This window comes from Rosa chinensis, chromosome 5, assembly GCF_002994745.2.
Source record: "Rosa chinensis cultivar Old Blush chromosome 5, RchiOBHm-V2, whole genome shotgun sequence".
In the NCBI taxonomy this organism is placed as follows: Eukaryota; Viridiplantae; Streptophyta; class Magnoliopsida; order Rosales; family Rosaceae; genus Rosa; species Rosa chinensis.
Window position 1 is genome coordinate 65592843 of NC_037092.1, and position 23509 is coordinate 65616351.

Genomic DNA, 23509 nt, shown 5'->3' on the forward strand with positions numbered 1-23509 from the left:
GAATTTCATAATAATCAATCTTGATTACTAGCTTTTGTTATTATGATTATTGAAGCTATGTTTAGACTTGAGCTAATGAATAACCCATACCAATATTAGTGTTTTTTTGGTATATGAGCTAAAAATGTATACATGCATAAATATTTATTCTTCATAAAATAGTAACATTAGTTCTGAATTTGGTAATCCATGAACATGAACATATAGCTTGGTACGTACACACATTTCCTTTTAGTCGACAATCTTTCAAGAAGAATGGTAGTCACCTATTTATCCTACTCTTTCGAAAATTCAATATATACGCATTATGTGGTTTTTTTGTGTGAATAATACGCTTTATGTGATTTAAGTTATGAGTAAAAATTAAATATTTATTACTCATTAGTAGAACTCATGGATAAAAATGGAAATAGCTTGCATTTATCTATTAACACATGAGTTATTATACTTCTCTACTAAATTTGGTGAGTACTTATAAAAAAGAATATCATAATCATTGGTTTTACACTTTTACCATAAAAAAGACAATTTATTACTGAACACATAATGTTGACATACATTTCTTTTTAGTACTACAATGAGTTTTGGATTTGGTAAATGTATGAGTTTCAGCAATTGGTATTAGTATTGCATGATTGCATCTTAATGTACATGAACCCATGATGTGCACATACATTTTTTTTTTGTCAACATTCTTTCAATGCTAGGCATGACTCTTTAGAAATTTCAATTTATATGCATTATATGAATCATGTTATGATTAAAATTAGATATTTATTACTCAATTTCTACCGCATAACACATAAAAATGGAAATAGCTCGCATATCTCTCATCCTATTACACTTCTCCTCTAAATTTGGTGAGTAGTTATCATTTTTCTCTTTGAACATGAACACGAGCATCATTGTTCACACACTTTTTACCATAAAAAAACAACTTATTAGTGAAACAATTACGGTAACACAAATATAGGAGAAAATGAACTGCCTGGTCCAAATAAATGAATCTAACGAAAAAGATAAAAAAGAAGCAAGGGGCACAATGGACATTGAAGCGGAGAAAAAGGGAATATGCCTAGCAAGCGAGAACAACGCCTTAAAAGTGTGTAAGGATTAGGGCAGCCGCAGGGGGGAGACAAGTTTACAGCCGTTGAAGTAAATCGCACCAAGATCCAACGGTGGAGAAAGAAACCCTAGTCGACTGAAGTAGGACTCGCTCCTCTTTAAAGTCCGAAACCTCACACATTTTTCTTCCTCTCTTCCCTGTCTATCTCGCTCTCACCTCAAGTCGGCTAGAGAGAACTCCTCTAGTTTATTCATCCTCAGGTCCAGATCTCTTTCCTTTTTCTCTTGTAGCTTTCGTTTATTGCTCTTGATTATATGCTGTGTATGATTGTGCATCTGTTTGTGACTTTGAGCTATGTGATTTGCTGTGGTTTTCACTGAAGAAAATTGATGAACTGGTTTTTGGTGTATGGTTGTTGTGTGTGGTTAGATCTGTGGTTTTTGTGAAGATTGTTAGTTCGTTTTAGTTGATTTACTGCTAGGTCAGCTTGATTTTACTTTTTTTGAGATTTACAGTTTGAATTTCCTGATGAGGAAAGTTGTATGGTTTTATGTAGATGATGCAGGAAGATCTGTTTTGAGCTGTGTTTTTGAAACTGTTTTGAGGTTTGCATTTTTTTTTTATATCAAAATTTAGATGGAAATTTTGGATTGTGCTTCATTATCTGGTTTGTGGATTTGATTAGTTCCATGTGACTCGTTCCCTTGAAGCCAAATTAATAGGTGTTGCTTTGTTGATTATATTAATCTCGAGTGGTTTTATTGTCTATTTGAGTAACGATGAAGCAGCTATATTTTCTAAGATTTTGAAAATCTTTTGACTGATGATGTTTAAATTATCTGAGGGTTGGAGTTGGTTGTTTTAGGTGTTAGTAGCAACGATGATGAGTTCTACAGACCTGTAATGATTTGCGAAAATGATCGTATATCTTTTTGAACATCTAAGGGACTGAGATTGCAGTAGTTTTCATTATATCTTTCTGTGCTATGTGTTGTTTTTTCTGCAGTCTTTTGTCGTATTGCAGCAACAATGATGAGTTCTTACAGACCTGTAATGATTTGCGAATATGATCGCATCTTTTTGAACATCTAAGGGACTGAGTTCTGCAGTACTGCTGTATTTTCTTTTTTTTTGGTTTTCTTTTGGTCAATGCTCTGTGTTTTTATTATCGTATTTATTAGTAGAAACAATGATGAGTTCTACAGACCTGTAATGATATGCGAATATGATCGCACATCTTTTTGAACATCTAAGGGACTGAGTTCTACAGCAGTATGTCTTGTTTGCTGCATTGCAATCCTCTGTGTTTTCTATTTTTTGCTGAAAAACAATGGTTTCATTAGTGTATTGTTTGAAATAAATGCTGATAAGTTTTGGTTTCTTGTTGCAGTTTTTGCTAACAATTCATCATGGGTAAGGAAAAGTTCCATATCAACATTGTGGTCATTGGCCACGTCGACTCTGGCAAGTCGACCACCACAGGTCACTTGATCTACAAGCTTGGTGGTATTGACAAGCGTGTGATCGAGAGGTTCGAGAAGGAGGCTGCTGAGATGAACAAAAGGTCATTCAAGTATGCCTGGGTGTTGGACAAGCTCAAGGCTGAGCGTGAGCGTGGTATCACCATTGATATTGCCTTGTGGAAGTTTGAGACCACCAAGTACTACTGCACTGTCATCGATGCTCCCGGACATCGTGATTTCATCAAGAACATGATTACTGGTACCTCCCAGGCTGATTGCGCCGTCCTCATCATCGACTCCACCACTGGTGGTTTTGAAGCTGGTATCTCCAAGGATGGTCAGACCCGTGAGCACGCTCTGCTTGCTTTCACTCTTGGTGTCAAGCAGATGATTTGCTGCTGTAACAAGGTGGGCCTTTCTAATTCAATTCTTATGGTATCAGTCATTGTGGTTGTTGTTATTGATGAATAGCTCTAACTCCTGTCTTTCAAATGTATGCAGATGGATGCCACCACTCCCAAGTACTCAAAGGCAAGGTACGATGAAATCGTGAAGGAAGTCTCTTCCTACCTGAAGAAGGTTGGGTACAACCCAGACAAAATTGCCTTTGTTCCCATCTCTGGATTCGAGGGTGACAACATGATTGAGAGGTCCACCAACCTCGACTGGTACAAGGGCCCTACCCTCCTTGAGGCACTTGACCAAATCAATGAGCCCAAGAGGCCCTCAGACAAGCCCCTCCGTCTCCCACTTCAGGATGTGTACAAGATTGGTGGCATTGGAACTGTGCCTGTGGGGCGTGTTGAGACTGGTGTCATCAAGCCTGGTATGGTTGTGACTTTTGGCCCCACTGGACTGACTACTGAAGTTAAGTCTGTGGAGATGCACCACGAAGCTCTCCAGGAGGCTCTTCCTGGTGACAATGTTGGGTTCAATGTGAAGAATGTTGCTGTCAAGGATCTCAAGCGTGGTTTTGTTGCATCCAACTCCAAGGATGACCCTGCCAAGGAAGCTGCTAACTTCACCTCACAGGTCATCATCATGAACCATCCTGGCCAGATTGGAAATGGATATGCTCCAGTGCTCGACTGCCACACCTCCCACATTGCTGTTAAGTTTGGTGAGATTTTGACCAAGATTGACAGGCGATCTGGTAAGGAGATTGAGAAGGAGCCCAAGTTCTTGAAGAATGGTGATGCTGGTATGGTTAAGATGCTTCCCACCAAGCCCATGGTTGTTGAGACCTTCTCTGAGTACCCACCTCTTGGTCGTTTTGCTGTGAGGGACATGCGTCAGACAGTTGCTGTTGGAGTCATCAAGAGTGTTGAGAAGAAGGATCCATCTGGTGCCAAGGTGACCAAGTCTGCTGCTAAGAAGAAGTGAGATGTGCCAATGAAGTCAGTCCTACCCTTAGCTAGGCTAGTTTTGTTTATTGCACTTTCCATTTCAATATTTTTGTGTTATTCTGGAAGTTTTGTGGACACATATGAAACCTGGCATCGCAGTCCTCCAGCCTTGGTTGGAGGAGTTGAGCATCTAGATGTATTTCTGGGTGCTTGGCGGTCTGTGTTGCTTTCTTTGTTTTAAATTTCAGTGTTTTTCGGTTATACATTGAGGTGAGTTGTGTAGTTGCTTGATGAACAGCTTCTTAATGTTGTAACTTTTATATCTATGACTATCATTTTAAGTTATCGTGTTCTGTTGATCTTATTCTAGCTTTTTGTTGAATCTATATTCAGAACAAGAGAAGTTCGTTTATGCCTATTGCCCCAATCTCTAAGAAGGTTGATTCTTCCATTTGCTCCTATTGCTGTTGAGTCATGGAAGTTTTTAAGGCTAGTTCGGTAAAAGCAATCAGTGATGGAGATTTTCATTTTGTATCGCCTAAAATGAACCATACTAGGTTTCATATGTGTTTCAGTGCCAATTTAGATGGTTGGGCACTTTAGTGGCTGAGGTTATTCTTCATCTCACATTTTGCATTAGGCAAGGTTATTATGCAGCTCACGTTTCGCATAAATAGGTCATTTAATTTCAGAAGCAAGATGTCTCACTTACGATGATAAATTGACGTTTGGAAATGGGGAACCTCTAATAATTGGTTCACAATTGTTTTTCAACCTTGAATTCTACAATAATTAAAATCTGGGCCGAACACCTTTGCTAAGCTAATGAGTAATGACAAACACAATATCTGTATGTGGAAATCCATTCATGAATACAAGCTGCTCCTCCATTCATCAGTTGTAATTAGCTTCCGCCACACCAGAAGACTGTTCTGCCAGCTAGTGAGAAACTGAGAATCAGCAGATGTCCATAGAAGCATATACCAGCATCCAGTCAATGTGTTCCGACACAAGTCCCACATCTGCAGCAGATAAATACATCCAGTTATTACAAACAAATGGATAACCACGCAGCCAAAAAAACCAGATTAGAATATACACCATTTTATATGGATAATTATCGATTAGTGTACTCCAAGTATTTTTGGCAGAGTATAAAGTGAATGAAGAGAATTTTCTTCAAAGTAGATTTCATACTCCACCTTTGCAAGGGGTTCCAAGGACCTTATACTGTGGTACAACTGAGAAAGCTCTATGAAGAGAAATTTGGTATCTACCTCAGCTTATCACAACTCTTTATCACTGCCAAGATGTGCCTTTCTTGCTGCTTCTTCAGCCTGGTCTAAGACAAAATTCTTGAGTGATTCAACATCCCTCGGCCCTGATCATTTGCATAAGAAACAATAACTACGTGAGATAATAGACTAGACAAAAATATTCAAACAATTTGACTTAAGTGCCTGCAATTGATTTAATCAACCAATGCAGAGCATACAAAACTGTTAGTTCCATACCTAATTCAAATTTCAAGGGAGAATGGTTTGATTGGCAAACACACACACATTGCAATGATGACACAAAAGATCAAATCATCAAAATAATAATTTATCCACATAAAAAATGATTTATTATACCCAGTGATCCCCCAAACCCGCATCACAGACCCAGGCTCGACACCTGGGTCCCTGCTGAACCCTAAAATCTTTAGGAGGTACAAAAGTTCAGAAAATAGCGAGGTAGTACTGTGGCGGGTTCGAAACCCAGACCTCATGGGAGCAAATCATGAGCCTGACCATTCCTACTAACACCTCATTGGTCATACAAAAATGGTTTTTTTTCAACTAGATTTGGATATTACCGAGACTAGTTGACTATAATCTGAGGTATAAACATCAACTATCACTAGACACCTACAAAAATTATTTCCCTTCATAGACATTTTTACACATCATGTGAAGATGACAACCATTGTGTTTTGTTTACCAATGCCAACAAGCAAACAGTTTCTATTAATGATTTCACCAGCAACATACTAAATGAAGCATAAAGTCTTTTGAAGGTACTAACTGAAATTGTCTGCACTTAAACCACTTCACAACGTACACTCAACTTCCCCTCTCCAACCGGAAATGAAAAGAGACCCAAAACATATAAAACTACAAACATGTATACTTTTTCTACAATAGCAACTAATTGCACATTATGTATTGCCTCTTTCAGTGCCTAGAGCTAACCATATGAGTATACTTATTCTTCTTATTAATAATGAGTTCAATCTTATATTGATGTACAATATTCTCAGGATTTCACAACTATCAAGAGAGTAATATTATATGAAACTACAGAATAACTGACGACCTGATCATTCAAGTTGTCCAGAAGACATTATAAAGATTCCCCAACAAATAAATGTACGGGATGATAAATAAATATATATGAGATCTAGTAGCATGCTTCTCCGAAGACATATATACACATGCCCTTCAGAGGAAAGTGGATCATGCAAGACTCACAAATTGTAAGGACTTGCCTATTCCATATGATAAACCCATTGAGAAGAAATGCATAGACACTTGCAGGGCACAGTTTGATTAACTTATAATAAAGCAGTATTGATTCATAGTAGTATAAGGCTAAGTTTAAGATTCAGATCAAGTAGGACATGACCATGTAACAGAATCAGAATCATACCTTGATATTTGGCAACTTCTTCTCCATCAAAGAATAGCTTAAATGTAGGATAAGAATGAATATCAACTTTCGAGCACACTGGTTTACTCGTACTGCAATCCACTTCCCCAACCTCTATTTCGTCTTCGCTTTCCACTACCTTCCCAAAATCCTCCCACAATGACCCCAAGTTCTTACTGAAAAGCAATTATATATATCAGTTACACGCACTTAGTACCAACAACAACTTAATAAGTCCGAACTCAATCCTAGACTTGGCAAAGACAGGAAACCTTACCAATGTTTACACCATGGTACACAGAACTTGACAAACCATGCAGTGTCTTTCTCCTTCACCTGGGAAAATCACATACGCACATAAACAATGAGCAAGACTACCTTAAATCCTACTCAACACAACCCCTTGTTCTTCCATATAATCATAAAGTTATAGACTTCCAGTCCAATTTTTTCTATACAGTTGTCATTCCATTGATACAAATACTCGATCACTAATTAAACTGAAAGCAAAAACCTAATATTAACAAGAACACTAGGGATAATATGGGATCTGGGTTAGGGGTAAAACCACCCCCCCCCCCCCCCCACCCCATTAAAATATAATCTGCATCAAACCCAGATAGTTGTAAATACTGAAACAAATCTGGGGCTACAAAAGTAGAATGGATCTGCGATTTGGGATTCAAATAAGTGAGGAATTTGAAAGGTATACCTTGTCGGAGAAGGTGTCAGCAGTTAGGGTTATAACCTCAGCTTTGGTATGAATTGTTAAGCTTGGGAGAAGGAAAAGAAGAAGGGACGTGAAAATTAGAGAAGCTGCTAACTGGGTTTTCATCGCTTCTTCCAAATCCAAAGATTACAAATTTCAGGGGAAAATTTAGTTTCCGACGGACCAATTTCACAACTCCGCCCAGATGGCCAAATACCTAAACCAAGTTTTGCCTTAGATTATAACCACGTACCTTGCACGTGACATAGTCTGTGTTTTTAATAAAAAATTATAACTTGGGTCAAAAGTCTGTTTAGATTGTTGACGGCACGAGCCAGAGAGCTTCACGGGCCTGATGATGAATTTTACACCCGAGAAAATTGGGCCTGATGCCGGTTTGGAAAAAATTAGATGACTGCGGGAGGCCCACAATTTGCTAAAAATCGATTGGGAATGAGGAGAAAGCTTTTGGTGTGGCTGGCCGTGGCGCGGTGGTGCGCCCGCCGATTGTGATTCTTCATTCCAAAATTTTATACTTAAATTGTCCTTGCATGTGTTGAGTGAAATTTTGAAATTATCTATCTCTCGCTTTTTTATTGGCATGCTGCATCACACACGTGACACGACGGCTGTACTGAAGAACAGTTTGGGAATGAGAGTGTAAGGGCTGTAATTTTATCGAATTCTAAAGTTGGCAAAATCAAAATTGAGAGAGAGAGAGTGTAAGAGCGATCCACAGTTTGTTAAAAATCCAAACCGGCCACTTTGCCTCTGGACTAGATTTAAATAGAGGAATTAGAAGGGGGCTGCACAAGGCGGTGAGATTGTGAGGGAGAGGGCAAGAGCTCTATTAGGGTTTTTGGTTCAAAAACTATTTATTGAAACTATGCTAGTATTATATCGTGTGAACTGATAAAGAAAAACTCACAATCTATCGATAGATTTTTTAATATTCAAGAGCTTTTATACAAATTCGTTGATTTAATAAATGACTTTGAGATATAAATCATTGACCTTCAAAATAAAAAGAACACAACGAAACCAATGGCTTCAGCATAAAAAATTTAATAACAAGCAAGGGGAAAAAGAAATGCATGCAAGAAGGAAAGGGATCATATATGATCATAGTCCTCGATTAGAATTAAAAGTTACATGAGTCCTGGTAACTGTGAGGACCGCTGTCTATGTCTCCTTCCATCAGTAGCTATAACATCCCTTGTTGGTATTGGATTGCACAAAATCTGATGATGACTCCAACGTCTCCAAGGCACCATTGGAAGAAGAACAAACCCAAGCTAGAGGTGAATCATCAAAGTCACCAGAAATTTTAAAATCCCCCAAAGAATTACCATAAACTTCATGTCCTAACCCTAAAGAGAATCCCTCATCAGCATCAATGCCTCCATTCAATCTTAAACCACCATCATTACTTGTAGTTGAAGCCAACAGAACATTACCAATAGTGTCAGTAGTTGAATCCCCCAAAGGATTATCACTAACTTCATACCAGAACCCTAAAGAACATCCCTCGGCATCCATGTCTCCATTTAATCTGAAATCCCCATCAACACCATTATTACTTGTAGTTGAAGCCAACAAAACATTACCTCTAATGTCAGTAGATGAATCCCTCAAAGGATTGTCACTGACTTCATGCCATAACCCTAAAGAACATCCCTCGGCATCAATGTCTCCATTTAATCTTAAATCCCCATCAACACCATAATTACTTGTAGTTGAAGCCAACAAAACATTACCCCTAATGTCAGTATAAGTTGAATCCCTCAAAGAATTATCACTTACTTCATGCCATAACCCTAAAGAACAACCGTCTCCATTAATATCTCCATTTAATCTTAAACCCCCATCATCACCATAATTACTTGTAGTTGAACACAAAGAATTACCATTAATGCCAGTAGTTAAATCCCTCAAAGAATTACCACTAACTTCACGCCCTAACCCTAACCCACCATCATTAACAGAATAGTTAGTTGAAGCTAGCAAAGAATTATCACCAACATCATGCCATAACCTTAAAGAACATCCATCACCATCAATGTCTCTTATTGTTAACCCATCATTATGAATACCATAATCACTTTCAGTTGAAGCCAGCAAAGAATCACCCCTAAATCCAGTAGTTGAATCCCTATGCCCTAACCCAGAACAATACCCCTCACCACCAGTGTCTCCATCTAATCTTAGACCACCAGCCCTTGAAAAATTATTATAGTTACTTTCATGCCTTGACCCCAAAGAACATTCCTCATCACCAACATTATTGATGTCGATATTGTACTTCTGATCAATCACACCACCCTTAAAACTGATTTCTTCAGAGGAACAACTTCTCAACCTCTTTTTGATATCTTCATCAAGCTTCAAGTATTTTTCTCTCAACGACGCAAGTCCCTCAACAGTTTGACAGGCCCTCAATTCGTTCTCAATCTCTTCCTTCACAACCATCAACATTTTTGCTCGTGTTGGTGCCTCATCAGATTGAGCCCCTCGACAGATTCAGTAGTTGTTGGTTGAATGTGGTAGAGATCATTGAGAACTTCATCCACTGAAGAGTGTCCAAAAGCATAAGGTCTACTTGCTTTCGAAACCACGAGAACCGCAATTCGTGTGTCATTGAAATCCTTGCACAAACGAGCAGCCTTACCAAACAACCCTTTACGCCTCTTGGAGAAACTCACGTCTATTTTGCTTTTCTCTTTTTTTGCTTGCCTGCAATTCTCTTCTTCTTCTTCTTCTTCTTCTAATGTATGTGTTCTCTCCTTCCTCTTTCTCCCCAGTGTTGTTTGCATCTTCTTTTTTAGCGTACGATTTTCTTCTTCGGCTTTTAATGTATGGGTTCGCCCCTTCCTCTTTCTCCCAATTGTTGTTTCCATTATCGATTCTTAGTTTTGTTTCTCGGTTTAGACTTCAGACCATACAATTTATCTTGGAGTAGTGGTTCTAACGTATTCTTGGGATTAACTTATATAGTTGTCTCATCAATTATACCTTTTAGCATTAGGCCTTCTCCATGCATTAGGAAAATTAAGCAAGTGCTGTAAAGGGAAGTTAAGAAAAGGAAAGAAAAAAAATTAACCAACCCACTCAAGGTTAGGTGTTACAAAGCGCTCTTTTAATTCTCATGATCACCAGGGATATTAAAACTAGAATTTGTCTTTTTATTCACAAGAAACTCTTATGCACATAGCCACAACAGAACGTACCATAGAATGAAACCAAAAACAAAAGCTAACTGCACGCATAAGATAAACTCCTAACAGCCTTAAAAACCCAAAGAACCCTGTGCATCATTTTATTCACCACCATCACCACCACTCTCAATCAAAACCCATAACCATCTCATTCCCGAAACTCTTGATCACCTTTGGGAGCCTCTGAAACATCACATCCCCTTCCCCGTATGGAGGTTGCCTCCTCTGCTTCTCCTGTGACGACTGCTGCCTCTCATCTTCCTTGTATGGGGGTTGCCTTCTCTCATCTTCCTCAGCTGATTGCTCCCTCTCGTCTTCCCGCCTCCTCCTGTCTTCCTGCCTCCTCTCGTCCTCCTTGTATGGGGTTTGCTTCCCTGTCTCCTCCTCCGGGGTTGGCTCTCTCTCCTCCCCCTTGTAAGGAGGAGCTGCTTGCACCGAAGGCAAGATCACAGACTCACGCTGAGCATGAACAATTCGACTCAACCGATCCTCATTCACACCAAAAGCAGCTGCAAGCTCAGGTCCTCTGAGCTCCCTAAGAACAGAGCTAGCACCAACCAAGAACTGTGGCCTGTTCTTGCGTGCCGAGGTGGTGAATCCAAAGAACTCAAGAGGACCAGTTCTTGATGCAATTTGACAGAATGGGAAGTACCTTGGGACCCAAAACACATCTCCTTCTTGAACTTTAGTATTCATTGCCGAGGTTCCGTTTGGAAATACAATCTGTATTGTGCCAGAGCCTCTCAATACAATCCCATACTCTGTTGCTATTGGGTTCACATGTGGTGCCATCATTGACCCTGCAGAAAGGTTGACAAGGAAGACACCAACGCCAGAGTCTCTTAGTGGCGAGTAATCAGATTCGTCAAGTGCCTTGCTCCAGCCATAGTCGTTTTTGAAATCTGCAGATCTCTTGAAGAGGTTGTAAGCATCATGAGATTTTCCTTTTCCCTTGTAAGCATCGGGATCGTCTCTTCTCTTGTCATTTGATCCGAACACAGAGTTGAGAAGCTTCCTCCATGACCATGCTAATGATTGGTCTTCTTCTTGGTGATCAGGTTCTTTTGTGAAGCCCACCATTCTCTTCATATTTTGGAGTCTGTCATGCTCTTTCAGCTCTAGGAATCTTGACCAAAGGCTTGGTGGATGAGGTGAATCAGTCACATATACAATCGGACCATCTTGTTGCCTTGACAAGAAATCACTTAGTTCTGATGATGTAACCTGTAATGGCAACACATTGTGTCATTGATCTCCTAATTACCATCCTCCATTTTACGCCGGTACGCTGGTGAAACTAGTTCAACTCATAGGATGATAGCATTGGGTTTGGGAATCTATAAAGGCAGACTAGCTAGCAATCACTTCATTGAGATGCATAGGATGATAGAATTGGGTTTGGCTAATAATTTGAAGGGTGCGGCTATATATATAGCAATGATTTGATCTAAAGATTTCTGAAAAATTGGGTTTAAACAAATAAAGAGTATTAGAAGAGGAACTTTTTTCCATTCCAGAAAAACAATGTGAAGACTTTAGCTCAAATTTTGGGAGCGATTATATATATGCTTCGTTATTTAAAGGTTAGAGCAACAAAAAAATGATAAGAGGGAAAGAAGAAGAGAAATGAATGGAAAAGAATAATGTAAAGGTTAAGATCTTTTCATTAATTATAAACGAAATATTGCATTAATTATGGGCAAATTTGAAAGAAACAAAAATTGATTTGCACAGCATTTAATTTATAAAATTAAGTGAAGTCAAAAGACACTTGGCAGACGACGAAGTGGTGTTAGCTCAGTGGTTAGAGCACCCACTACCTATGTACGAAGTCATGGGTTCGAGTCACCATGAGGGCAGAAGTAGTGAAACCCTTTGATCCTTTTTTTTTTTAAAGAAAAAAAAGAAAAAGAAAAAAAAAAAAACACTTGCCAGACAATAAATGAGGAAGGTTGAAAGAAAAGATAGATGAGGGAATGTTGCTATCATTTCTCTAACAATATTCTAGTGACTATGCTGAATAACAAATCAACTATTAGTGACGAAGTGGTGTTAACTCAGTGGTTAGAGCACCCACTACCTATGTACGAAGTCATGGGTTCGAGTCACCATCAGGACAGGAGTGAAAACCTCGACTATTAATTAGATTCATTACAATCAACAAAATGTGGTACAAAGTGAAGCCTTACATTGAATGCACTTTCGAGTATTTCCTGGTCAAATCCAGCAAGTACAGATGCTGGGTTATATCCTCCACCAATGTAGAAAGACTGCATTTGTAAAATACCAAAATGAGGACAAAAATTTATCGGTAATAAATCTTAACACAGATAAAAAATTGTGACTAAAATAACTCCTAATAAAGAAAATTAATTGAATTTCAAAAAAAAAAAAAATCAATTTGTGATGAGCATCATGAAATGAGACATTATGTACCTGCAAAGTACCCATTCCCAAACTCTCAGATGTATCAACGCTACAGATGATGTGAAGTCTCTGACCCTCCCCTGTATTCACCAAATAAAACGGCGAACCAGCTGGAATTCTGTACACATCCCCAGCCCTCAATCTCCTCTCTCCCAGTTCATCTCTGTATATCAGCCCTACCTTTGCTTCCCCTGCAAGCAATTATAAACAAACCCCGCAAAACGATGGCGTTTTAATCCCCATGTTGGATCTACTACTTAGCCAACATGCAATATTAAATATTTCTCTCGGGACTGATGTGAAGAAAACCCAAATACAGTACAATTCAGAAGCAACCCTTAAAAGGGTGATTGAGTAAATGTTTTTGCATACCAGAATGGACGAAGAGGATCAAGCTGGAGTCCATGTACTGAGGTACAAAGAGGGACTTGGGCTCCATTGTAATAAACCCAATATGCATTGGCTTATCAACAATCCTCCCACCTACGCTTTTCACCACTCTCATTTCACCAGCTCGAGTTTTCACCACCTGCTTTGAGTTCTGCAACAAGAACCAATCCTCGTCTCCCATCATCGCTTCTTGCTCTTGCTCTTCCTGCTCTTGATCGGGGTCTTCTCTCTGCTTCCCCCAGTCTTCATCTCGATAAAATCCAACGGCCGTTGACAATCCATAGCACATAATGAGCGCAATGACCAGGAGGCTAATGACTCTGTTTTCCATTTTGCTATCTCTCTCTCTCTCTGTTCTTGATCTATGAATGTCCGGGGTCTGAGATTTCTGAATGAGGTGGGTGAAGTGGCGGTGGAATTTTGTAGGAGACGTGAGGGAGACACGTGGGATTCATGCAGAGCTGGTAGGTCTGGTGGCGGGTTTTGGTTCAGACAGACATGGGAGAAAGAAAGAAGTAGCAGCAGCACACTGTGACAGTCATGTCGGAGTGAACGAGTCCAACTTTCCATGTGTCCCTTCTCCACAATTTAGCGTTTTTCTTTTCATCGTTTTTTTTTCCTGGTCGGGTTGCCATTTTGCCTTGTTATCACGTAGACATATGGATGATTTATTTTAGAAGCAGTGAAAGTTGGGATTGTGGTTTGGAAGGCGATTAATATGGTGTAATGGATAAGACTATTATGTTATAAAATGCTAGTAAAGAACTCAATTATCAATCCCTTTTTAAGTATTGGATGGAGGGATAAATTTAAAAAATAATGAGTTTCTCAAATGTCGGCTAAAATTCGAAACTTACAAACATTCGTAGATACTTGAAGCTTATCTTGTTATCGTATTATGTATATTATTCTTCAACCGTAGTTGGCCGTTTGGGTGATTGTTGGGTAATTGTCCTCGTTGTAAATATGGCTATCTCATTCTTAGAGAATACAAAGGACCGAAAGGAGTAGCCTTCGCATTACTGAATACTTGTTATTGCAGGCTGAATTATTGCAAAGCTTTTCTAGTTAGCATTTGCAACAAGCTATGGTGGGTACTGGGTACTTGTTCATGGCGTACGTCCTTTGTCCTTTGGAGGTTTATTTTAGGTTTATTAATATTGCCTTATGTTTCGCACGCATCACCAATGAGTCGAGTGTAGTTTGCAGTTTACACACCTTAAAATTTTCAGGTCTGAGCAATGCCTCAATTGCGAGTTGTTTCTCTCCAACATTTTTGATGTGTAGTATGACTGCTACAATTTTTCCTTCTATAAGCGAGAAAGTACGGTTGTGCTTTGCTCTCGTCAAATTTGTTCCTCTTCCGATCTATGATAAATGCTGACTTTTATAATAGTATAATATTTTGTATTGGTGATAATATATTTCGCTCTATTTAATCATTTGTAAGGTTCTACTGATTCTACTCTCCTGTTGCTAGTGCTAATCGTATTGCACATATTACTCCTGCTGATCCTACAGTTCCTACTGCACTTATTGCTCTTATTGATGAAGTTGTGGCTAATGCATTACGTGACGCTGGAGTTGAGCCTTTGAGTGCTTTGTCCATTTATCCTTCGCCTGTTGGCACAAGTGTGATTGATGAAATTAAGTTTATGTTGGTGCCAATTTCGGCATCAACGAGTCAACGGAGGTTCCGTTGAAATCCAAGTGTAAAGTGGTGGGGTTGTTTTCTTCAAGTGGGCCTATCTTTTCCTTCGATTAGTTTGACTACGTGAGTAGCCCTGGTCGTCCACTTGTGACTGAAGGTATGCCCTGGTAGTCCTGTGCCTAGCCTTGGTCGTTCACCTCTTGTGACTGAAGGTATGGCCTCGGGCTTCTTTCACCTGATCCTGGGCCTCCAAGCTACCTTGTTTGGTGAAACTGATAGTCTCGTCTCGGACTTCCTTCACCTAATGTTGGGCTTCCTCCACCTAATGTTGGGCTTCCAAGCTCTTTTCTTGGGTGGAACTGATGGTCTTGCCTTGGGCGTGCCATATCCTCTACTTGACGCTGGGCATCCAACTCCTCAAGTTGGCGGAGCCCCATGGAAAGGACCTGCAAATGTGAAAAGATGGAAGGTTATCAGAGGACCAGCCTAAGGCTGGCCAAACACACTCCGATGCCTAAGTTAGATAGGTGTGTTTGAACATTTATGGAGATTGGAGAAGAAAGAATGATGCTTAAGCATTTTGATATAAGAATGAAGTTGACATGTCAATAGAGAAAGAGAGAGAAGAGATTATGCATTTTGGCATAGCTTTAGGAGAGAAGAGAGAGTTGAAGTCCCTCCCTCAGCCTTGTGAAGGCTAGGTATTTATAGGAGAAGAGAGTTGACGTGAAGAGGGAAAGGCATGGCTCAATCCCATAAAATCGGGCTGTCAGCCCCCCACTCTCTGCCTACTGACACTCCAGGATGGGCTGACAGAGTTGGTACGTGACAGGTGTCACCACGATGTGGTCTAGTTTGGTTGAGATGCAAAGGACAAAGTATGGGTTCTTCCCTAAAATCTGAGTGTCAGCCCATACCTTCTGCTTGCTGACACTCCAAGGGATGGCTTTGACAGAGTTGGTGACAGGTGTCACCACCATGTGGTCCGATATGGTTGGTGAAGGGTCAAAGACAGGTGTCGCCTATCCAAGCTTCCCTTTTCCTAGAATTACTCTTAGGCCATGCCTTATGTCGGAACTTGACACGTGGCATGGTTGGTGAGATTTTGCTTTGATTGGTGCTCCATGTCTCTTCATGACGATTACATGTGCGTGAGCTTGGAGGTCGAGGCTTTAGCCTTGGAGCTCGTGGTCATGATCCTTAGAGGTCGAGGCTTCTAAGCTTGGGGGTCGAACTCTTGGTCTTGGGGGTTGAGACTCTTGGTTCCTTTGGACTGTACTATTCTAGTAGTGAGGTCGTGATATGCTTTTGCCTTACCATCCAAGATGGTGAGTCAATGACATGGTGACCGTCCAAGACTTAAGAGGTGGAGATCCAAGGTTGAAGACTTGGAGTACCAAAGTGAGGCATCTCACTAGTCATGATTATTTCCATCTTAGGGTTATCTTTTCTTTCTCGATGAAAGGTTTAAGTGCGTTGATAGGTCAGAGTCCTACGTGGACTCTTTGACATTTCAACGCGTACCACGTGGAATGGGTTGAAAAGTCAAAAGTATTTGTCGAACCAAATTATGACATCAACAGTTTATTTCCTCGGAAATCTTAGCATAATATGGTTGACGATGAATACCTTTCAAAAAAACCCATAGCATACAACAAAGTCGTGAAACTGAGCGTGATATTGAGTTTGGCTGTACTTATATAGAAAAGGATAATGAAGTTTTGAATGACGATGATAAATTTATATAGTAAGTTCTGCCCCAAGGCACGGAAGAAGAAATCAAAGAGGCTGGAAACTGTTCAGACTAATTAAACCATTTCAATAAGTTTTTTTTTTTTTTTTTGAGAAGGGAAAGAAAATTAACCATTTCAATAAGTTAGCTCTGTAGGGTTGCTATTTTTTTAGGAATAGGATCTGCACATTGAAGCTTTTTGATTAGTTTCTTTTAAAGAATTTAATGCTCATTTATTTTGCTCTTTTACAATATTTACTTAAGAGGGTTTTGATTCTTATGTCCCCCTCTTGTGTTTTTATTTTTTATTTTTTCTTAATTAATAAATTTCCTCTCTTGTTGAGCGAAAAACAGTTTAATTGCAAAATAAATTGAGTAAGCGAGAGACAACTTTTATGTAAAAAGAAAATTTACTAAGAAAAGTGAGGCTAATTAAACAAAATTGCTCTTAGGAGGGTGCCCAAAGTAGCAGCACCGGAGAGCTTCTTAGCCTGAAAAACAAAAAGCTATTGATCTTATTCGCCAAGTCCTTCATCAAAAGCGATGATCATGTCATTCCTAAAGCTCACCAGTCCGCCATGGGGATCCCATGTGTCTCATGATGCCTCACCGCATTGTAAGGTAAGATTACAGCTTCGCGCTGAGCATTAACAAAACGATTCAACCTTCCCTCACTCACACCAAAAGCAGCTGCAAGTTCCGGACCTCTTAGAGCTTCAAGCACCGAGCTAGAACCAGCCAGAAATTGTGGGTGGTTCGGCTGCTTTGAGGTAGTGAACCCGAAAATCTGAAGTTGCTCGTTGTTAGATGCCACCTGGACAAATGGGAAGTACCTCGGAACCCAGAACACTCTCCCTGGTTTTAGTTTCGCCTTCATTGCCAAGGTTCCGTTTGGAAACACAATCTGGAGTGATCCTGAGCCTCTTAGAACGACGCCGTATTCTGTTGCAGCTGGGTTCACATGTGGTGCCAACATCGATCCTGCGTTAAGATTGACAAGGTAAACGCCAATGCCGGAGTTTTGTAGCGGTGAGTAATCAGACTCATCAACTGACAAGCTCGATCCATAGTTGTTCTTGAAATCCGGCCTCCTCGCATAGAGGTTGTAAGCCTTCTGGGAGTGCTCATGATGATTTTGCTTCCTCTTCTCGTTTTCGATTGTTCCGAACATAGAGGTCAAGAGTTTCCTCCATGACCATGTTTGGGTTTGCTCTTGTTCTTGTGGGAAGTCGACCATTTTCTTTAGTTCTTGTAGTCTGTCCTGCTCTTTCATGCTTAGGAATTTTGTCCAAAGGTTTGATGATGATTGAGAATTATTCAGAGATACAATTGGACCCTCTTGTTGCCTTGTCAAAATGTGTTTTAGTTCTGAAGATGAGACCTGCAATGAACACATTTTAATCCTCGATCTTTAGATGGTTTGTCTATTCATTATTGATGTACATATGTCTCAGACCTACTTAGATAACATGATAACCGTTGAATTTCTAATGATCATCACTCATCAGGATTAGAAATCAAGGATTGCCAAGACAAGTACAAGATTTATTTTTTCAAAGTAATTGATTGGCTTACGTTAAATGCACTTGTGAGTACGTGAGAATCGAACCCAGCAAGGATAGATTTTGGGTAGGTTCCTCCACCAATGAAGAAATTCTGCATAGGTAAAAAACCAAAAAAATCGTTTCAAAAAAAAAAAAAAAAAACCAAAAAAATTTAGGTTATTTAGACACTGATTAATTCAGAAGATTTATTATGATTAAGAAATGATTGGTGTAGGTACCTCCAAAGTACCCATTCTTAAACTATCAGATGTGTCAATGCTGAGAATGAGCTCAAGTCTCTGGCCCTCCCCAACATTTTGCAAGTAAAATGTTGAACCAGCTGGGATTCTGTACAAATCCCCAGCCTTCAATTGCCTCTCTCCGAGTTCATGTTGGCTTACCAATCCCACATTTGCTTGCCCTGGAACAATATATCATAATAAATGTACCATTAAAATCCTAGTATAGTTAATGAAGTATAAGATTATCTATGCATAACTTGTAACCATAACACGAACAACACTAAAATCAGAAGATGATCGATGAGATCGATGAGACAAAAAGAGCAGTACATATACCTGTGTGGACAAAGAGGACCACGCTGGAGTCAAGGTACTGAGGGATGAAAAGAGAGTTGGGTTCCATGGAGAGAAACCCAACATTTATATGTCTATCAACCATTCTCTGACCTACACTCCTCACCACCCTCATTTCCCCAGCTTCAGTTCTCAGCAGTAGTCTAGATCGTTGCAAAAGGAACCAATGGTGATGCCTTCTGTGCCCTTCCCACTCTTCTTCCCTATGATCCCTTCGCCAGTCCTCGTCTTCGTGATCGAAGCTCATAGCCATTGCCATGACTCCAAAGCACATCACAAGTGCAAGAACCAGGACGCTCACCATCACTCTCTTTCCCATTTTGAATTGATTTGTTGAGTTCTTCTCAGTAATACTCTGATGAGTTTGTGTGAAGTGGAGGCATGTGGTGTGGGGTTTAAATAGAAGGGAGCAAGAGTTAACGTGAGACAAGTGTCGTGCATCCATGTGTGCAGAGAATTGTTCCAGCACCGATCTAGAGAGAAATACTCTTCAGGAAGAAGGGCCTGTCTATTACCGATATTACTGCAAAAACTAGGTCTAACCTAAACTAATCCTTATTGCACAGACAATTACACGAAATACACTACTAATTAATTAGTTCATCTTCAAATGACATCAAAATACCAAATAAATGCAAATAATGTCTCAAATAGTTTTCATCAAATTGCAAAGGGTGTTTTGCAGAGGAAAACAATTGGGGGAACACTGTTCACTGTATTAGGGGAAAACAATTCTTAATTATCAGTATAAAAAATAATGTGGCTAATTCAATAATTATTTTTCAAATTTGATAAATGTTGGTAAACTGTATATTTTATTATAGTCCCTTGTATACGCAACTTATTTTGCACATACAAGTCGACTTTTCTCTCTGCTAGGGTTTCCCTCTAGCGGAGAAATTGATCAGTTTGGGTTGCGATGACGACGGGGCAAGCGGTGGCTATTCCTGCATGGATTGAGGCAGCTGTGGTGAATTTGATTGGCGGTGGCGATCGGATCCATGACCCTTCCTTTTATCACTGTGGACGTCTGCTATCTCCGAAGTGGTGCTATCGTTATTCTCAGAGACAATCTCTGGTGTTGGGAGACTGAAAGAACGTGTTTTGATCTGACAGGAGGAGGGAGGTATTTTCGTTTTCCAGTTCAAGGAACAGGAGGCAAAGACCCATGTCCTCAATGGCGGCTCTTGGTTTTATAATAATTTGATGTTGGTGGTGGCGGATTACGATGGTGTTCGTGCTGTGGAGGAGGTATTGTTGCACTACCTTGAGGTTTGGGTAGCAGTAACGGGGCTTCGTATTGCTATGTGCAATGAACGAGTCCTAACCCTCCTTGAAAACTATTTGGGGTGGTTTGTACGGTACGATCAAGCGGCGATGGTGAGGAAGGATCCAATTCAGAGGATCCGGGTGATCCATGATGTACGACGTCGGATATGGGCTCGGCGCACGTACAACTTTTCGCTGGAGGTGGCGGTGGCAGTGGCTTTGGAGTTTAGGTACAAAAAGTGCCATAGGATCTACAAGAGGTGTGGGTTCTTCGTCCATGGGCAGGAGGGCTGTGACAGATCTTGAAGGGATGGCGTGGCTTTGGTGGGGGTCGGACCAAGATGGCTTGGAATCGAGCTTTAAGTTGGCGCCCAGTCCACAGGCTTCTATTACTGTTGTGGCGGGGCCGGAGATGCTCCCTATGGGATCGACGGAGCTGGGCTTGATGTCGGAGATGGCTGAAGATATGGTGGCAGTGGATGAACCGACGCCGGGTGTTGCAGCAAATGTAGCTGTGGCTGCTCCGGAAAAACCAGCGGGAAACCCTAATTTTGGATTAGGGTTGACCATAGGTTTGATTGGGCTGCACACCTTTGGGCTGGGTGACAATTTTATTGTGGCTGTGGGCTCTGCTGGGTCTTCTTCTAGGCTTGCAACTAAAAGAGGCCCAATGTTGGATTTGGGTGTGAGAAAGAAGATCTTCAAGCCTAGTTTGGCAATTATACCGTAGGAATTCTAGCTCGGTGAGTTGGTGGAGGTTCAAATTACAATAGGGTCAACTCCAAAGAAGAAGAGGGGTTGTTCATCTGGTCGCCTGTTTAAGAAAGCGGAAGGTAAAAATACAGGTGTGGATTTAACCTCCGACTGTAATAGAAAGGAGCTGTTTATTGCTTAGCTGTTCTATTTAGGGTTTAAGCCTGTGCGAGGGTGAGTAATTTTCTATGAGTTCTATGACGTCTCTAGTTTCTCTTTTGTACCACAATTGCGTAATTAGCAAGAGAGGGTTAGTTGAATGATTTCTTTCCGTTATAGGCGAAGCTTTGTCATAATTCTTAGGCTTGATTAATTGTGAGCTTCCCAATGATGTTAATTAGTTTGCTTTAGCTTGGATAGGTTTTCCCTTGTAAGCTATAACCTATTGGCTGTTGGTTATTGAATAACAATCAACTTCTATTCAAAAAAATATGTTATTATAATTCTATGATTTAGAGTATCATTTCCTATTTGATCCCTTTGAATTCCATATTCAAAGTTACAATTGGATATATTCATTAAAAGAATCGATTCAATATATTTCTTATGTACTGATAGGTGCTATATTGGATTTGAATAAGATTTTGGATTAATCTATATAGCTTTTGATTATAGGCATCTAAATCATTATGTATTGATAAAAATTTGAGAATCTTTATAGCTTATGTACTGATGATTCTCGCATGTATTGCATATTTTTTAAATCGTTACTTAACATGGGAAACATATCATCATATCTAAGGAGTCATGATTGTATATAAAAAAATCATTACCTGATAAAAATTCGAGAATGCTTGCGTGAACATTAATATAAATTCATTTTTTTTTATTTTTACAATTTCCAATTATGTAAAATTAGGAAAATCATGTCAAACAGGTCGATATTTTTGAGTTTTGTCAATTGGAATACCATTTTGAACAAGATGCTTTACCAGTAGTGATCACTACTACACAAAAAGCTTCACACGACACCTCTCATACGATGGTAGACTGTTTTCCGTGGTGTGAATCATTTCTTATTATTGAAACGACGGTTGTAAAATTTCCTTCTTCTAATATAAATTCAACCAACGGGTGTTTTTAATGCTGAAATTGTATATTGCTTCAGAAGACGTTTATAAATGGAAGCTGGTGTGAGTTTAAAATGGTTTTAGGGGTAGCAAGTTTCCCATCATTTGGCACCACTTAAATTTCCTTAGCATGTAGTGGCGATACGACAGTTAGTTTAAAACCGTGGTATGAATCCATAGATTTGCAAGTGCAAACATGTCCACTGATATTCCCTCCAACATTTCCCGCATTCTCTCCCCCAAAATTCGATTCCCTCTCAGCAGGCAACAAGAGGCAGCAAAACTGAAAATTTTTAAGTGACATTCAGACAACAGATGTGGAAAACCATGGTCTGATGCCTGCATGATAAAATTAATGGCTTATGTGGCCATGTGTCCTAGCGCTAGACAACCACACAATACCATCTATTCATACCAAACTATTAGAACACTTCAGAAAAAAAATCCATTCAAACCAAACTAATGCCCACAGCTATACCCCGGCACGGCATTCACTCCACAAAACTCCACAGTTGACCCCGACTCACCCCGACTCTCTCTCTCTCTGACTCTCTCGCTCTCCGACTCTCACTCTGGCTCACTCCACAGCTACCCCGACTCACTCCACAATCCTAAACCCTAAATCCACCACCTCCAAAGCGAAGCCTTCGAAGCCCTAAATGGGAGATTTCTCTTAGAATCCAGTAAGCCCTAAAATTTGGGGTTTCTTGTTTCTCGTCCTCTCGTAATTTTGATTTCACAAATAACGCTCTAGATTTCGGGTTCTTTATTTTTGATTTTAGATTTGATTAACTGGAGGATTTTGGGTTCTTCAGAAATCACACTTTTGATTTGGGTTTTTGTTTTTCGGCTTTTGATTCCTTGAAGATTGAAACTTTGAGCCATCACTTGACTGTGTAACTTTGAAGCGTAGAGGTTTATACTTTATGTTTGTCAAGGTGAAGTTGCTTGTAATATGGATTCAGTTCTTTTAATCTGTGGTTATGTAGATTGGGATCATATTTTGACGTGGATTCATATCGAAGTAGCCTTAGACTTGGATTCACGTCGGAGCCCTAAACAATTTCATCATCTCGAACTTCGATTCACGCCTTTGATTCGATTTGTCTCGAACTTGGTAAGTTCTCGTCGTCTCCTTTACTGTTTTCATTCAATTTTGATTTGGATTTGTCAGCTTTCGCTCTTATGCTATGCAGTTGGTATTTTCGAATTGATCTAAAGTTTGGGGGAAATTGATAAATGTTTTTGAATCAAGGTATGGAAATTGATAAATGCTTTCGCTCTCATGAGTTCATGGCCTGAAAGAATATTTTGAATAAAAATATGGATTGACATGTTTGGATGTGTGATGGGCCATGTCACCTTTTGAATTCCATGTGTCATTTGATATTGAGTAATGGTAGATGAACCACCTAGAGCCCACTATATGTGGCAGCTGACACTATGACAAAATCCTTATCAGACGACAGACAGAAACTGTTGTCTGATTTGGAGTGCCACCGTTGTAGAGCGAGCCGTTGTCTGTTGAAAATTCAGACAACGGTGGAACACAGTTGTCTGATAAATAAACAGGCAACGGGTATGTGT

The 23509-nt window shown here is 39.9% G+C and overlaps 4 protein-coding genes and 3 non-coding genes across 8 annotated transcripts; 4 read left to right on the forward strand and 3 right to left on the reverse strand.

The window, feature by feature from the left end:
- Positions 1-1168: 1168 nt before the first annotated feature.
- LOC112167750 (elongation factor 1-alpha) lies at positions 1169-4239 on the forward strand. The gene is made up of 3 exons (XM_024304812.2): positions 1169-1326; positions 2457-2937; positions 3031-4239. The coding sequence occupies exons 2-3, from the start codon at positions 2476-2478 to the stop codon at positions 3910-3912; spliced, it is 1344 nt and encodes a 447-aa protein (XP_024160580.1). The 5' UTR covers positions 1169-1326; positions 2457-2475; the 3' UTR covers positions 3913-4239.
- On the forward strand, positions 1940-2025 carry LOC112168609. The gene has a single exon (XR_002924368.1). It is a non-coding gene; the product is annotated as a small nucleolar RNA SNORD25 (small nucleolar RNA).
- LOC112168607 lies at positions 2089-2172 on the forward strand. The gene has a single exon (XR_002924366.1). It is a non-coding gene; the product is annotated as a small nucleolar RNA SNORD25 (small nucleolar RNA).
- Positions 2249-2333, forward strand: LOC112168608. Its single transcript, XR_002924367.1, has one exon. It is a non-coding gene; the product is annotated as a small nucleolar RNA SNORD25 (small nucleolar RNA).
- A 317-nt stretch (positions 4240-4556) lies between the features above and the next one.
- Positions 4557-7505, reverse strand: LOC112167751 (protein disulfide isomerase-like 5-1). Of its 2 annotated transcripts, none has more exons than XR_002923915.2 (5): positions 7279-7505; positions 6844-6902; positions 6567-6742; positions 5078-5256; positions 4557-4897 (listed from the first exon to the last, which is right to left on the reverse strand). XR_002923915.2 is itself a non-coding variant. In XM_024304813.2 (5 exons), the coding sequence occupies exons 1-4, from the start codon at positions 7399-7401 to the stop codon at positions 5162-5164; spliced, it is 453 nt and encodes a 150-aa protein (XP_024160581.1). In that variant the 5' UTR covers positions 7402-7503; the 3' UTR covers positions 4557-4897; positions 5153-5161. The 2 variants fall into 2 exon arrangements, 1 of the variants encoding a protein (XP_024160581.1); XM_024304813.2 differs by having other exon boundaries at positions 5153-5256; positions 7279-7503.
- A 3111-nt stretch (positions 7506-10616) lies between these two features.
- Positions 10617-13638, reverse strand: LOC112163860 (vicilin-like seed storage protein At2g28490). Its single transcript, XM_024300124.1, has 4 exons — positions 13290-13638; positions 12927-13108; positions 12680-12760; positions 10617-11714 (listed from the first exon to the last, which is right to left on the reverse strand). The coding sequence occupies exons 1-4, from the start codon at positions 13636-13638 to the stop codon at positions 10617-10619; spliced, it is 1710 nt and encodes a 569-aa protein (XP_024155892.1).
- Positions 13639-17061: 3423 nt separating this feature from the next.
- On the reverse strand, positions 17062-19193 carry LOC112163861 (vicilin-like seed storage protein At2g28490). Its single transcript, XM_024300125.2, has 4 exons — positions 18813-19193; positions 18474-18655; positions 18266-18346; positions 17062-18071 (listed from the first exon to the last, which is right to left on the reverse strand). The coding sequence occupies exons 1-4, from the start codon at positions 19147-19149 to the stop codon at positions 17256-17258; spliced, it is 1416 nt and encodes a 471-aa protein (XP_024155893.1). The 5' UTR covers positions 19150-19193; the 3' UTR covers positions 17062-17255.
- Positions 19194-23509: the final 4316 nt, after the last annotated feature.